At 38.2% G+C, this 17,143-nt stretch overlaps 1 protein-coding gene across 4 annotated transcripts in view; it reads right to left on the reverse strand.

Moving 5' to 3' along the window:
- ERC2 (ELKS/RAB6-interacting/CAST family member 2) overlaps positions 1–17,143 on the reverse strand; it is a 962,898-nt gene that overhangs the window by 588,290 nt on the left and 357,465 nt on the right. For all 4 annotated transcript variants that reach the window (XM_036870128.1, XM_036870127.1, XM_036870130.1 and 1 more), the window contains exon 7: positions 371–538. In XM_036870128.1, coding sequence (XP_036726023.1) covers positions 371–538 — 168 coding nt within the window. The remainder of the gene's footprint in view (positions 1–370; positions 539–17,143) is intronic.

Raw genomic sequence — 17,143 nt, forward strand, 5'->3', positions numbered from 1 at the left:
AAATACCTTTAAGGCCCACAAAACACATTGCTCAATTCTCAGTAAGGAAAAAGGAAAAATTAACTATAAATTTTAGTTTTATATCTAAATTTGTACAATTATCTCTATGTTTAAGATGGTAAATGAAAAAAAAAAATCATCACTATTTACTTTCCAGATAATCAAATAGAAAATTCAACAGGTCATGCTAAAAATGACATAGTACAACCATCAGTAAGTTAAATACCAGTAAATTTAAAGTTTATACTCCCTAATCTAAGATTCTTCCAACAATAATTTCTTCTTTTCCACGTGCTCAAAAGTTTCTCTGAAATGACAAAACATGGATGATATCAATTCTCAACATGAAGGGCTTATGTCAGCTACTCACCTTTTTCTGAAGAACATTGATTTTCCTTTCCTTCACTTCTAACATATCCTTCATGTCTCGAATCTCTCCAGCCAGTGTCCCCTTCTCTTCTGTGAGGTCCTGCAGCTGTTTTGTTTTTTTATTGAGAAAAGATTCTTTCTCTTCTAGTCGTAATCTCAGTGCATCTACCTGAAATCAGGAAAAAGAAAAAGGGTTGTAGTTTTACAGAGAGGTCATCAGTAACCATCAGTCCTGCCCTGGGAGGAGCGTGGGGCAGCAATATACCTTCTGAGCAGTGTGATCAAACACTGCTCATGGGCACTTCCATGTGTTTTAAAGCCTACCTCTACCTTAAAGTCCTGTTGCATGTGTACCCGAACAGTGATACATTTTTTAAAATATAAGGTTTATATGAAATAAGATATTATAAAATAGTAGTATGTCTCATGTTGTAAAACCAAAGGTTGGGAAACAAAGCACACTAATTCTCTGTGTCTTTGAGAGCCCAGGGAGGGTACAACATGTCTCATGCAGCATCCTCCAGGGATGCTCATGTTCTCCTCAGAGAATACAATGAGCCACGCCACGGATATCTGGGAGAACAAGACTGACACGTTGAGAAACACTCCTAAATTAGAAAAAGACGTGTTGCCAAGAGGAAGTAAATGCTGCTAGAAGAAAATGCTGTGGAAATGACACTCATTCTCCAGCTTATGAAAGACTGCTTTCCAGGGGCTTCCCTGGTGGCGCAGTGGTTGAGAATCTGCCTGCCAATGCAGGGGACACGGGTTCGAGCCCTGGTCTGGGAAGATCCCACATGCCGCGGAGCAACTGGGCCCGTGAACCACAGCTACTGAGCCTGAGCGTCTGGAGCCTGTGCTCCGCAACAAGAGAGGCCACGACAGTGAGAGGCCCGCGCACCACGATGAAGAGTGGCCCCCACTCGCCGCAACTGGAGAAAGCCCTCACACAGAAACAAAGACTCAACACAGCCAAAAATAAAAATAATAAATAAGTAATAAATAAAAAATTAAAAAAAAAAAAGACTGCTTTCCAAATACTAAAGAAAAAAAAAAAAAGACACAGCATACAATAAAATTCCTATTTCTACCTTAGCTCAAAACTTAGATTATTACAATTTCTGCTTTTCAAGTGTCGGTAATAAAATGAGGAAACATAACCTTTATTTTTTAAATGTTAACATTCCAAAGACCATGTGCAAAAAAAAGTTTACATGGGTGATGTGGGGCGTGGGGGTGATGGAAGACTTTAATCCTCACCTTCCGTACCAAGAATTGGACAGATAGAAGCTACATCAACATTCAGGAAGTAATGATGCAAGCATGCTATTCAGAGATATCAAAATAACCAGGCATAAAGAGTTTAAACGTGTGGTCTTGAGGAAAAAGAATGGGACAGGGGTGAGCTGGGGGCTGCTGCATCTGATAGCAATTCTTGTTGAACATTTTGCTCATTACACTGTCAGCGTAATGAGCTGATAGTAAAATTTGGATGAAAGGGGAAAAAAACAAAAGTTTTTTTAAAAGGATGCAAGAATACTGTAATACGCCAAAATAAATAGATATGTAAATACTATGAGGACACAAAGTCAAAGGCAACTTGGAACAACGGAAAGAGGACACTTCGGTTTAGGCCAGGTTCTGCTTCCATCTTCTACCTGTGAGGATCAGGACAAGTAACTCTCACTTCCCCACACCCAGGCTTCCAGCCTCAGTTTCTTCATTCATAAAACAAAGTGGTAAGAACAGACTGTCTCTAAGTGCCTGACATTTTATGATTTTAAAGACAGAAATCAGTCATAGGCAGAATACATCGGGGAAGGATGATGATATTAGAGATAAAGTTATCCGAGTAGAATCTCCTTTTCTTACCCCTTCCAAGAAAGGGGTGCCAAAGTTGTGTTTTTAAAGGTCAAAGGTGATGGGGAGGTTGGTGAGGAGTCTTTCTAGTTTCTGTCCCAGAGAGGAGGATGAAGCTGGGAGGTCCCAGCAAGGGAAGAAGTGATGACAAGTGCTTGAAGCCCAGTTGGCCGAATGACCCAGACTGCACTATGAGAGAGGATGGGCATTCTGTGCTTGCAGAGGGTGTGAACTGCAGATTCTTCAGACATCTGATAGCTGTGCGTCTTCTTACATAATGGCCATAGAGGTCTGGGGCGGGTGGGTGAAGGGGATACTCATGTCCTGGGGATCTCCCCTTTTCTAAGTGAAAATTCATGCCAGTTGCACTAAAGCTTAAACATCCCAGATTCTCAAGTGGCTTATCTTTGTTTAAAGTTATCTTCATCTACCAACCTGGAGTAACATCAATATTTCTCTTCGGGCTTTCCTCTTATCTGGTGGAAAAAATATGATTTTTAGTTTATACATAAAGGATGGCATTTAGTGGGTTCCTTGGAAACTGGTGGAACATGCTGAGCACTCTAGATTACAGCAGTGGTTAGAAGGGGTGACATATTCAATTGTAGAGATTTGCACACAGGCTGACCAGGATTCAGTGTATATGTGAGAAAAAACTGTGGTCCCATTAGCCCCACATTCTACCTATCAAAGATGAATGGTCTATATCTGGACCGAAGGAAACACCCAATATCCAAAACCATGATATAAATAAATCACAATATGGGAGGTACTGAGTGGTGCTAGAGAGAGTTTAGGAAAAGAGACTCTCTATTGATGAATAATAAGCTTAACATTTGTAGTGCCTTCTGGCTATGTGTGATCTATCAGTGTCCTGCCCCATCTTACTGAGCCCAGAAGAGATAAACCGCAACCTTAGCCATAAGACTATTTCTCCAGGAATAAAATGGAGAGCAAAGATGGTCGTGATCAACACACTACTCACAACACCCGAACTCTACATGGCAGGAGGGAGTCTGTGCCAGCTAAGGTCTTCTTTTTGGGAATTTATTTTCCATGTGCCTGACAGCATGTTCTTAGCTTCAAAGGAATTTGAATTGTGCCCTTCAGCCACCTTCACTCTATCTTTACAGCTTTGCACAGTCTCCTAGAATCAAGAAATGAAGCTTAAGGGTCTTTTCTTTAAGACAAAACTTTGACCTGAACTGTATCCAATTCTCAACCAACATTAGCCCAGTTTGTAGTAAGCAAGCATGACATCATTTCTAAAGTCAAATTTTAACTTCCAGATGGTGCAAAACCACAAGCAGGCACACAGACCTTCTGATGCACAGAAGTTTAAATACAAGGAAGATCAGGCCAGAAAGAACATAGTCTATTAAAAATTAGAATATGTAGTTCCAAACTGAGTATCATGAGTAGGATTAAAGTTCCCCTCGCTAATACTCGAACCTCACTCGACAGTGTACATCATTTTTAAAAGAATCAGAAAAGCCCTAAAGTGTAGATTATATTCCAACATCAGGTATAGACATAAAAGTTAAAATGTTTGGGAATATGAAATACCTTTCTCTGCCTCGTCACTCAACACCAAATAATTTTAAGGGCCCTTGACTCTCTCTCAAACTTTGGCAGTTGACTCAATAATAAAACTTGGCAAAGCAAAGAGCACCATCATTTCCCAGAAAAAAAAAAGAAAATTAGAACTGTATGATACAGTCAGTGCACAAAGATCCATAGGTTGAATTTCCAATTTTTACATATGACTTAAACACATGGGAACTAGTCACCTAATGTTAAAACTAAGACAATCTTTTCATTTTAGGAGAATTACTCATTGCCTTCTGATCCAGTTGTGTGTGTATTTGTGTGTATATGTGGGTGCATGTGTGTGTATATTTAAAAGCATATAACGTATGAAAATTTAACCTTTTACCTGGCAGTATAAAACATGAAACATTTGTTATCACTTCTGTTCCAGGTAATAACTTGAAAGAAAAGGACCATGGCAATGAAATTGTCAAAACTTGCCAAAATCAGAGTTAAACATTCTTAATCTTCATTGTCATCACCCAGGAATTATAACCAGTTCCAATGGTGAGGTATGTTTCTAGAAGTTCTATATATAAGCCTCCTGACCTTTCTCCCATAAGGTCACATAGGGCCTTCAGAAATGGTTACAATATTGTGACAAAACACAAAGTGCTACTTGATGTGCCATAAATAATTTTTAAAAATCAAATGGTTCATTTCAATCTTAAAATGACTACAGCAACACTTGAGAAAAAAAAAAAACACTTGAGAGAGAAAAAGGGGTCATTGAAAATTTTCACAGATTGAATACTACTTACTTGACAACACTTCAGGCATTGAATAAACATGCTATCACAAAGAACAAGTTTAAAAGGAAATGAAACTGGAACATACACAAAAGCTCCCAATATAGTTTTATTTCACATTCTAAGTGTCGTTTGTTTGTTTTTCCTAATAGTAGACTTGGGTTAAGGGTATATTTGAATTTGATTCAACTTGCAATCATTCAAATGGGGAGACAGTTTCAAAGTTGGAAGTATGCATAAAGTACATAGCTTCCAAAGACACAAACACTAAAAATAACCTAAAATCTAAAAGTTGCTGTGGTAGTAACCACTACTTCTCACTCACATCCAATTCTCCTTTCCTTCCTGAACACAGGAAAAATTTCCCTTCCCAGCCCCCTTGTGGGAAGATGAGGCCATGTGTTTTATTCATGAAATGTAAGCAGAAGCGACATACATCATTTCCTGTCTATGCCATCCCCACACTCCTTCCCTTCCTCAGAGATCTTAAAGCCAACATTTTCCAGATGGTGGAGCTAGATGATGGCAGAACCTCCATAAACCTGGATCCTCAAGTGACCAAGAGAAGCAGGATCACCCCGAACCTCCTGCCCCCCAATCCCCAACATGGGTTGGACGTAACAGTATGATGTGTTAAACTGCTCATCAATAATTACAATAATTTCCCCTGGTTTTACTAAAAAGTGTGCGCCTTAAAGCTAGAAAGGTCTGTCTTAGAGATTACCATAAACCTAAACGAAATTGGGCCATTGTACTTCCCTCTACTCCTTCCATGTGTGTTAAGACCTCAAAATCTACTTTCCCCTACCCTTTCACTCCGATTCCAAAGAAGGGGGGGAAATGTCAGAGGGCCAAGGCCAGAGCTGAAAGGAAGAAGTAGCAGAACCCTAGGGAGTGAACACAGAGGTTAAAGATCAAGACCTTGGGGAGAAAAGAAAGAGAGATCGAAGAGGAAGAGTCTCCTTAAGCACATTGGTTTGCACTTCAGTTTGTATCAATATCAACAAGTGGCTCAAGTAGACAACTCTGTTTTGCAAAGTCTCTGCATTGCAAATATATGTGTTCAAGCAACTCATGGCAATGGCCAAGGACTTACCCACAGGCCTTCCAAATGTCGGGAACAAAACTAAGGTGTTATGAGCAAAATGTGGATAATAAGAGTACCTCTTTCACCAAAATGTGGATAATAAGAGTACCTCTTTCACCAAGTTATGTTAAAGATTAAATTAAATAACACATATAATGCACTTAGCACAGTGCCTGGCACCTAGAAGCACTCAATAAATTTTTGCTATTGTTATTATATTTTATTATTCTGCTTTCCACAGTCTCTAACCCAATGATTTATATACTGTAGGAATGCAATAAAGGTTGCTAATCAACAACCCTCAGGAAAAGTGAAGAACCAGCAAGTAAGGTTTTGTGCTCTAACATGTACCAGAGTGTTATAAATGACAGACAATAGAGATTACCATAAACCTGGTAATCTGTCATTTACTTTAAAATATTTCAGCATACACAGTATGATATATGTGTCTATGTGGAGGTGGTGCCTGGGTGGGTGGGTGGATGGGTATATTTCCCAAATGCAAAAAAATTCTCCAGGGGTAGTTAATTAGCCTATGAAAGATTTCAGTTAAAAGCTGAGATGCCAGAGTCAACTACCAAAAGTGCCTCAATATTCTTTATATTTGATGAGTACCTGAAATTTGGTCAATTAACATAATTGATGTGAGGAGTGATTTTTCCTTGGTGAAACGGGCGGTGTTCGAGATGTGTGGATTGGCTAGAAATGTTGCACAGACACTTCCACCCTTCCAGAAACAAGACTGAAGACAGTGTGTCCAATGAAAATATGATGCAGGCCACATATGTAATTTTTCATTTTTTAGTAGCCAAGTTTAAAAAGTAAAAAGAAACAGGTAAAATTAATTTTAATAATATATTTAATTTAACCCTATATCAAAACCCTAACTTTGATAACACTATATCAAAAATATTACTCTTTTAACATGTAATCAATATTTAAAAATTAATAATATATTTTACATTTTTTGTATTGTCTTCAAAATTCAGCATTTATTTTACACTTTTAGCATATCTCAATTAGAACTAGCCACATTTCAGGTGCTCAATAGTCCCATATGGCTCATGGCTACCATATTGGACCATGCAGGTCTATGATTCTAATAAGCCCCAAAGTTTCAACCCTTAGATTTTGATCTCCCCACATATAGACACTTCAGGAAGGATTTTGGACCAACAGCAAACATGGTTGGCTGAGCCTTGCCACAGGAAATAGTGTCACACTGACCTCTCATGAACCTTTTATGATCTCAAAAGGACAGAGAGCTGGAATTTCAAGGAGCCCTCAGAGAGGTTGTATGACTGATACAACTGGAGGCAGGGTCATGGGCAGGAGTCCTATAGCCTTCCCTTCTTTCACCATCAGAGGCTACTGATCTCTACCAAAGAGAACCACCTAATTGGCTTGGTGATTTAGTTAGCATGATCCTTCTGGAGTCTTGCTGAAAAGAAAAATTCAGAATAATCATTGCTTTTTAAAAGCTCTTTCATACAAATCTCTAATTATAGCAAAAGTTGCCTTTCAGAAAAAAATGACCTTCAGCAACTGCACCATTAAAAACTAACTTACAGATGAGGGTGTGTCTATCTCTTACCCTATACTTAGGTTATGTCTTTCTACTCTTCGACTTCTGCAGCTATTTTGATTTCATATTTCTCTTCTCTGTAGGTGCTCTTTTTATCTCCAATAACTAGAATTATTTATTCATTCATTCAACAAATACGAAGACTTGATTTTGTGCCAGGCACTGTCCTAGTTTAGAGATACAGCCTTTTAACAAGACTGTCAGGTCATGACTTACTGAACCATATATTTGTGAAGTTGGAGGTGAGGTAGAGCAAATAAGTATTACGTAAATATTATCAGTAAACATGACTTTTAGGGTAAGAGGAAAGTAATACAAATATAAAATCTAAGAACATATGTAAAAGCCTTGTAAAAAAAAACTGGATGAAAAAAGGCTAATATGTGGATATCTGTGTTTATTGGTGAAAATGTATATTGTGTGTTTGGGTACAAACAAAATAATAAAATTCATGATTTAGCAAATGTCTATCAGCTATTATAAATTAGACTTGGACTGACACTTTGATATTCATTAAAATGGTTTATTTAACTGACGGCTACTCTTTACTATCCCATCTTAGAACACTAAATGGTCTTTATTGATTTGTTTTTGCTTTGTTTCATTTTGGCTGTGCCACACAGCTTGTGGGATCTTTGTTCCCCGACGAGGAATTGAACTCGTGCCCTCAGCAGTGAAAGCTTGGAGTCCTAACCACTGGACCGCCAGGGAATTCCCTAAATGGTCTTTATTGATCTTTAAATAAGTTGTGCTTTATACATGCTCCTCTGCTTTCAAGATAAATTTATTAAAATCCAAAATTAAGTCGTTAAAAAAGAGCCTTGTAATACTAGTAAGGATGAACACATGGTATGTATTCTTTTTTAAAATATTATTTTCTAGTTTTGTCCATTAAAAAAGCTTAGAAAAAAGCGACCATCTCAGTAACAATGATCACCCACCCCAAATACTGTCTCTTAAAACCATTTCTAACTAAAACAAATCAGTTTCACTGTAGAAATGATTGATTTTAGGTCTGTGGCAAGAAACTGTACACAGTAAGTATAGAATACCTTGTTGAACCAGAAAGCAAGGAATTGTGAAAAAACAATAGTCTTTTTGTTGGGCAAGGATGGGACAATTTGATGCTACTGTATGAACAGACATTGCGGGGGTGGGGGTGGGGGGTATGGAGGCCAGGGACAGGCAGTCAACCAGAGGAGAGACACTGGCTGCCACAACTAGGATGGAGGTGGTGGAGAAGGGGAATGTGGCTGTGTTTGAGCTATATTTTGAGAAACAATCAGGAGGCAGCTGGGAGAACTGCGGGTTTGCAATTATGGGCAGGGGGGAAGGAAGGAAGGAATCAAAGGTTACTCCTGGGTTACTGGCTGGAATAGACAGTGGAATTATTGCCTGTTATGGGAAAGACTAGGGAGAATCAGACTTGAGGTAGGAAATCAAGAGTTCAGGATTAGGTACATGTAGCTTGAGATGCTAGGAAACATTAAAAAGGTAAATGGCTATATGAATTGGAAGCTCCTGAGACAACAGAACCTGGACTAGAGTCTAACCCACTTGTGGGCGAGCAGTCCTGTAATTATATCAACATTCCTCCAGAAGACTAATGAGGACATCTTCTGCGTATTTACAGATTTACTTCCACATAGATGCGTTTACTTCCACATAGATGCGTTTACTCCCACTGAGATCAAGTCAACAAAAACTTGTGAGGAGAGGACATCTACACAACTGAAAACCGAGAGAAATCCCTTTCCTAAAAGGGTCCCTGGTTTTCAGTCTTAGTTAAAAGGTCTCCCTACCCGTCACAGTCATGAGTAACAAGAGATTTGATCTTATCAATTACACCCTTAAGCTCTTCAAGACGACCAGTTAATGTCAATCACGTATTTACCCTCCTGTTGATCAATGGAGTGATACTGACTGGGGAAAAAAAGACTAGATAATCCCAATTCCGTGTGCTGGCTTTCATCTAGCAACCCAAAACTTAAACATTTGACCAAGGAAAAACAATCTATACTATATTTTAAGATATTTAAATAGCACAAAGAGTAACAATAATGGCTGTATTATACATTGCTTCATAGTTTACAATATACTTTTCTCTTAAATTATAAGTCTGTTCTTTCATACAATTTCAATCCAAAAAATAAAATTCAGGTATATTCAGTATTGCATAAACACATGCTGTGCTTATAAAAGTTAAGTTACAATCACCAACTTGTTAACACAGTTAAAATTTTCAGGTTGTAAAGATGCATTTTGTCTTACCTACCCGTCAAAAAATTATACCCAACTCCCACATGCCACCTACTTGAAGAAAACACTACTGGGTTAAGAATGCTTTGTATCACCTACATGGAAGGATTCATATCATATGTGGGTTAATAATCCAGCCAACTTTATAAAGCCTGTTTTCATACTTAAGTTTTTGGCTACTTCTTACACTAAAATTAGGTGGTTTTAAGTGACTAGTCCAAAGTTCAAAATTTAATGTTTAGTTCAGTTCCAGCAAATTTCTGAAAACACATGGGAATTGTAACTCATGTGTTAATACTTAAAGTTTTTGTTAATAAAACTTCCAACACTAACCTTACCTCATTGAACTTACCTCACTGGTTTTTATGCTCACTATAAAACTATAGCTGTCATAATATTTTTGAATTACTACAAAAGGAAGTAAGCCATTCCAAAGTCAATGTTATTTTGCAACATGATGATAGTTATAAATTCAAAATACTTAAAACCAATTTGCAAAGCTATCAATCTTAGTACCTCCTAGCATTTGAAAAGCCCGTCTTCAAAACATTTAGTATTACCAAAAAAACAAGTTTAAGAAAACACCATGTATCATTCATATTGCACTTTCCCTTCAAGTAAGCACATTAAGTTTAAACATGAAAATTTTTAAATATTGGTCCTACTTAGATATGCCGTCAACTTTCTAAACTATCACTGAAGCCCAAAGAACTTAAATCACTGATAATTTAGTACCAAGATTAAGTAATAATTTTGTGATCTCAAGGTCAGTTATTTTCAATAAATTCAAATAAGTAACCTCCATCCAGGTATGCGTGACATGTTTGTAACTGACTAACAAATTAAAAACCACAGTCCTTTTATTTAAAAGAGAATTAAACCCATATTTTGAAGTCATGTCTCTCAAATCAGGGCCCATACTCCTGGAGGATGGGGACCTATGTTAAAGGATCCATGAGTTGGCTATAAGACATATTTTATGTTATATTTTCTTTTTAATGATTATCTCAAAAGTTAAAGTGAACTTATTCTGGATCATGTAAATAACTCCTTATAATCAAGGATTGTTAAACGATCTCAATACCTGCCTTTGTATTTGCACTTAAGATTCTTTGGGAATGAAATGGAGAAAGCATAGAAGAAATATATCTTATTTCTCTGATATATTCCCTCCTTCAAATCTTGGCCACAGGACATCACGGTGAACATGCAAACAAGGGGTTTATCAGCACTAGAGAAACAGCAATCAGTGAGGAAACTAGATTAATACACAGCACACCACCATGCAGACTTCTGAGCTAGCATCTGAGCCATAGCAGTGGGCACCATATTCATATCAGGTATAAATTTACATCCAGCAAATACAATTCTTCTCCATATAAAGTTAATATCATTCATTTAAATTTTATAGGCCTTGACATTGTATTTTAATTTAGTGTGTAATTTTGATTTGGTTTCATAGTTCTGTAAGAGTTATAAGCATACCTAGTCTTATCTTTGTACCTAATTAAGTAATGTAAGTAATAATTATTACATAAAACAATACTGGGTGTCTATAATGTTCTTTTTTTCTTTTAAAAGGAATTTCTTCCCAAGTGTGAGACACACTGCTCTAAAGTAAACAGTATTTGTTCTTTGAAACCCTCCTGGGTGTTGTGCAAAAATTAATTGGGGGAGTGGAGGTTCGTTCTATGATCAAGTCAACTTGGGAAACACAGCTAGCTCTCCTGATTTATGGTAGACATTATCATACTAAAGGTTCTGAAGTCCCATAGCCGAGACCTTACTTACTTTTCCCAAATCAATTTAACCACAGAACCTGTATTTTTCTAAGAACACAACGATACCCTTCAGAAAATTTTATGAAAGATTGTTCTCGAGTATCTTTTAGCAATCAAATTTTTAAGGCATGGCATAGATATGAAACGTTTGAGTCTGGTGAAATGGGGACACACCACTGGATTAGATTCAGAAGGCCTTGGCTCAGAGTCAATAGATACATGTGAGACGTCCTCTGTGGCTAGCAGTTTGTTAGGTGATGAACCAGGGTGTCTCATGCATTCCTCAGGGCCATCTAGGAGGTAGGTATTGTTAACAAGTTAAGACATTGAAGCTCAGAGGGCATTCAGGGCTAATGTGGTAGACTGTGTTAAAGCCCTATCTTCTAGTTCAAGATCCACTCCAGCCTACATCCCAAGTTCATTTCTGGCTCTGCCAAAACCTGAGGGTGAGACCTTCAAGAAAGTCACTTGCTTCTTAGGGACTCATCTACCTCCTCTATAAACCAACAAAACTTTGCTCAATAACCTCTAAGGTCATCACCTACTCCAAACTTTCATGATGTCAGGAGATGAGTGATCCAGACACTAAAACATATTTTAAAGCTTTGATAGTTAAAACAGTCTGGTATTGATACAGGAAGAAAAAGACAGAGGAAATCCGAAATAGATTCACATACTTAGAGAAATTTAGTATATGATAATAGTAGCACTAGATTCGTAGAAAAAAATAGATTATTCAATTAATAATGGCTAAACTCTGACTACCCATTCAGAAAAATAATAATAAAGGTAAATCCTTACCTAATTCCTCATGACGAAAACAAATTCCTAATGAAAAGTCATCAGTGAGAAAATCCTGCAAAATGCAACCTATAGGTATACACCATTCCATCTACATATTCTTATGATGTTTCAACATGAGCCCAATATTTACTACAGAAATAGTTTTCATAGGTTTGCTTTTCAAAATAGTGAAAACACTTTTTCTATCCTAAGATATTCAGACAGGTCTTTTACACACACAGATAGCTGAAGGAAAGGAAGGTTCACTACTGAAGTTCCACTGTAACACACCCCACTAGGGTGTGTGCTGAATTTAGGAACACATTCGCTCTTAAGCCAAGTTGAGGCTTCACATCATTGACTTTTAGGTAGAGCATAAATGATTGTGAAATGGGTGGTACCACCAAACCCTGTGCAAATTTACCTTGGCCAGAGTAAGCAATTGTTTCTCTGCTGGGACTTGTTATAGACTCTTCCAACTTGGAAGCATTTTGTTACTAAGGAACATGGAGTTGGAAATAAACTGAGTTCCAGGAGTGAAGACGATCGCTATAAAAACCAATTAAACCAGAAGCAAAACCCGCCACGATGTTTTAAAAATTAAAACCATGCTACATACATTCTTTGGTCATTTTTTTCCCCTAAAGGAAAACAAACAACCATCTCTTTCTGGGTTCACCATCATTGCTCCTGAAAAGAATCTACCGTGATCACAGCACTATTATGGCAGGGAACATTTTGGTATGTAAATTTTCGTGTGTATGTGTGTGAATTTACCATGTGTGCAATGAGTCAATAATATTCTACTGTATTCTTCTTCCAGCAGTGGTTTCTTTGTTTAGAGTTCTACAATTTTATGACAGAAATCACAAGTGAGCTGCTCAAAGAGTAACAATTGGTGACTGGGAGTTCCCACCATTTTCAACATCTGTAAAATGAGGAAATTGAACTTACTGTTCCAGTTCCAACTCTGACATTCTGTGATTTTATGATTCTATTTTGTTAGTTCATATTCTACAACACTGGAATGCATCAAACCACCCACAAACTAAGGGACTATTATTTCTGAGCAGCCTGATATCCTATAGGCAAACCTGGTCACTGGGCATTTACCCATTTAAACAGTATTTTCATTGCAACATAAGGAAGGGGGAAAGACAGCACTTTGCATCACTTTTAGTCTTGCAAACAGAAGTGTCTTGGATAGAAAATAACTAAAAATCATAGCCCTACCTTTCACAATTACCAATTACAGAGAGAGGAGAGAAATGTGCTGACAGCATCCTATCTAGCTGAAACACAAGAAATGCCCAGAAATGAGAGCAGTAATCTAAAAGGAAGTACTGTCTGAGCCAGAGGGGGGAAAATATGTCTAGAAACTACAACCTTCTGATGATGGGGAAACCAAATGCACCAAGTGAGCTTGCCACTTCACTGCATTTCAAATACAACCTAATTTACACAAAAGACGAGAAAGGATGTTGTCAGGACAAACATACTGCCAGATTCACACATATCCATGTAGAAAGCAGAATTTGAGTCTTTTAGAAGCTGTCACCATTAACCAGAATAGTCCCAATTTCTTCTATAGATTTAGAAGTGGAGCATACAGGAGGGCAATTCTTCCCTCCTAAGTTTCTTCTCACCAGGCACTTTGGATCCTGCGGCAAAGCACATAAAGGACCAGAAGCATGCACAAACACCTCCACCCTATCCCCAAAGCATTCCCTAAGAGGAATACATGTTTTGCTGGACAAAATAATACGTTTGTGCCCCATGTCCATTAAGTTTGAATTCCTTAGCCTCTTATGGAACTCCTTCAATGAGACTGTCTGTTCATGCCTCTTAGAGTACCTGCCCTGTTTATCACCTCAGGGATTCTCTTGCCTCACATGCCCACTCCAGCTGATCGGAAGTAGCTTTATAGAGCCCTTTGTTAAGAAGGATCCTGAGGCTACATCCAGAATTGGTGAGAAGATTGGCAAGATAAAGAGGTGATGTCTGCTAGGCACAACAACTGTATGCCAATTTTGGATCTCTGCATCTAGAACACCCAACCCTGAACCTTCACCCTCATGTGCACAGCTGGCTCCCTGTCCTTGAATTAGGCTTTTCTTAAGTATCCTCCAATCTTGAAAAACCTTCATAGTATCTACAGTAGGTTGACTGGTGGCTCCCAAAAAGATACGTCCATGTTCTAGAACCTGTGAATGTGACCTTATTTGAAAAAAGGGTCTTTCCATAAGTAATTATGGATCTTGAGATGACATCATCCTGGATTATCTGGGTGGACCTTAAATCCAATGATAAACGTCCTTATAAAAGACATACAGATCAGAGACACAGACTCTGAAGACGGAAAAGGCCATGTGAAGATAGAGGCAGAGACTGGAGTTATGCAGACCAAGTCAAGGAATGCTTGGAGCTCTAGAAGCTGGAAAAGACAAGGGAAGATTCTCCCCTAGAGCCTCTGGAAGGAATGCAGCCTTGCTAACACCTTGATTTTGGATAACTGGCCTCCAGAACTGTCAGGCAATAAATTTTTGTTGTTTTAAGCCACCAATTTTGTGGTAGTTTATTACTATGTGTAATCCTAGCATTTCCAAAAGTATTTCCAGAGAAAACCAGTTCTACAAGTACTCTTGTTGGGGGAAAAAGGACTGGGAGTGAAGTGGGGGAAATGTTCCAAGGTAAAATTAATTTGGGAAATCCTCTTTCTAGAATTTGCAAAATGCTCTGTGAAGTCCACTTTAACTTTGGTTAATCAGCATTTCCCACACTTATTTAACTCCAACACTCTTTTTTATAACATCCTATTAATATCCCAGGGAACATACTGTGAAAATACTGCACTAGCAGTATGGACTAAGCACCCAAGTCCAGGGCACAGTGGCAGTTCTTAGAAATATAACATTTAGGAGATTCCCTTAGAAGCTTACATGGCCACACATAATGCAACATGATTTAAATCTATACTTAACAAAATGGTCACATACTAAAAGTGGGTTAGAGGAGTCCCACTGGAAGGAAATTTTTTTCATTTTGATTGCCAGCAATTCTAAGTATTGTTTATACAAAGGAGTAAAATAGCCTATAAAATTTACATTTTTCAAATGCCAAATTTTGTCTTGACAAATTTTGTTAAGAATCCCCATGAACTTGAAAAAAGACATTTTCTGAAATACCTTCCCTCAGAAGATCAGGGCTAAAGTGTGCTTTCATTCCATTCCTTTCTATATATTCCCCATCATCACAAGTTACTTTCATTAACATTATTAAATTGCAATATATTTATGCTTGAATCATGGTAAAGTTAAGAGCTGTAAAAATAATCTCTTGGTTATTTCATGACTGCACATGCTATAAAAATTATAAGGAAGATGGAATTACAAGGAAGGGAGCCTTAAAATTCATTCTCTTACCTCTGATAATTGTCCTCAACACAGAAATTTTGGGGTAAATCAAATTATGGAGGAAAAAAATCCTCCTCTGTTTTTCTCTTCTTGGTACAGTTCTGAATGCAAAGTTATTTTCCAGGCAAAGATGAATGAAACTCTGCTCTTTCTAATCTCTGTAAAGACTATGAAAATAAAGATCCATTTCATTGGACAGGATGATGCCTGCTCTGAAAAGCAGCCATTCTCTGCTGTGATTAGAGATGAGTGGACAGAACCTGCACTCTTTGAGCTGTGGCCATGTAGGCCTCCAGACTGCACCTCCATAATCCTTTTCATACCTCAGGAAAACAAACACCACAAGAGCTGCTTTATGTCACCAATGAAGATAAGAGCATTTACACGTTGGACAATAACAATATTGTAATTTAACAGAAGAGAGCAACGGTTTTCCTTCAAAGAGTTCACATTATTCATATATATGCCTTCACTATTCCCATATGATTTTTGAAGGGCTCATTTCAGTCCCTCTTTAAAACAACAACATTGTAATAGTAACAAAACTACTGCTAATTATTGAATGCCTTAAGTACTACATGCCAGCCTAAGGGTATGATGATGAAGCAGAGAGTATCATTCCTCCTGTTTTCAGAGAAAAAAAGTGAGCCTCAGGAAAGTGAAGGACTTAGCGCATGACCCCACATCCACTAGAAGTCAGAACTGAGCCTTGTCTGCGCATCAGAATAGCCTGGACACTATGGACCTGGAGGACTTAGGTGACAAACAGGATTCAACAACTCAGCTTTTCTGCCTCCCACATCAGGGCCCGGAGAAGCCCTTATAGTTTCAGTGTCCCAGTAATGTAGGGGAGGAAGTCATTCATTAGAGAAGAAAATGTACTAAGTTGGAAATACTCCACTCAGCAAGAGGAAATTGGGTTGCTCTAAGCCTCAGGGGAGAGAGTCAAGACGTTTGTGCTGAGACCTTCTGAGCTGAGGAAAGTAGGCTATATATGTCTTGGCCAAGAAGCATCCCAGCTTCCCCTCATCCTCTGCAACCTGTGCTGGCTTTGGGGGCATAAAAATGGATTTTGCTTGGGCTTCCTTTTGGAATTAAACTTCAAATCCAGTAAGATGGGGCAGGCACTTTCAATAACAATCATTACCAGATCCTTGTCACCTGGATGTTCTTACACTCATATTTTATTCAACTGTTCACTGGCTAACCTTTCCCTCCCTGAATTTCACTTACAAAGCAGACTGGAGCTGCAAATTAAATGCCAAGGAGGTCAAGCCAGTGACACGAAAGAGTAACTCTGGCTGGGTGGGGAATGGGTGAACTGGGGAAAACACATCTCATCCCAAGGGGCAGCGACCCTCTCAGCCCCTGGGCAAGGCTGCCAAGAGGGAACCATGCCAGTGCTGCAGAGCTTCCCCTTATTTAAGAGAAACTACAAATCTACATTATTATGTGACACGTCCTGATATTTTTATTTCTAGCACCTTTTTTAAATTTCTTTAAGGAAAAAACAAAAAAAGAACACTGGGTGAGTCCATTAAACTAAATCTGTGGATTGGATTCACCTTGTGGGTCTCCAGCTTGTAAAACTTCTGCTAAACATTATGGAGTTAAAGAATGAGGAGTAAGTTAAGATCATTTCATTTAAAAGAACAGCAGAGACAGCT

The sequence above is a fragment of the Balaenoptera musculus genome, chromosome 11, assembly GCF_009873245.2.
Source record: "Balaenoptera musculus isolate JJ_BM4_2016_0621 chromosome 11, mBalMus1.pri.v3, whole genome shotgun sequence".
Taxonomy (NCBI): Eukaryota; Metazoa; Chordata; class Mammalia; order Artiodactyla; family Balaenopteridae; genus Balaenoptera; species Balaenoptera musculus.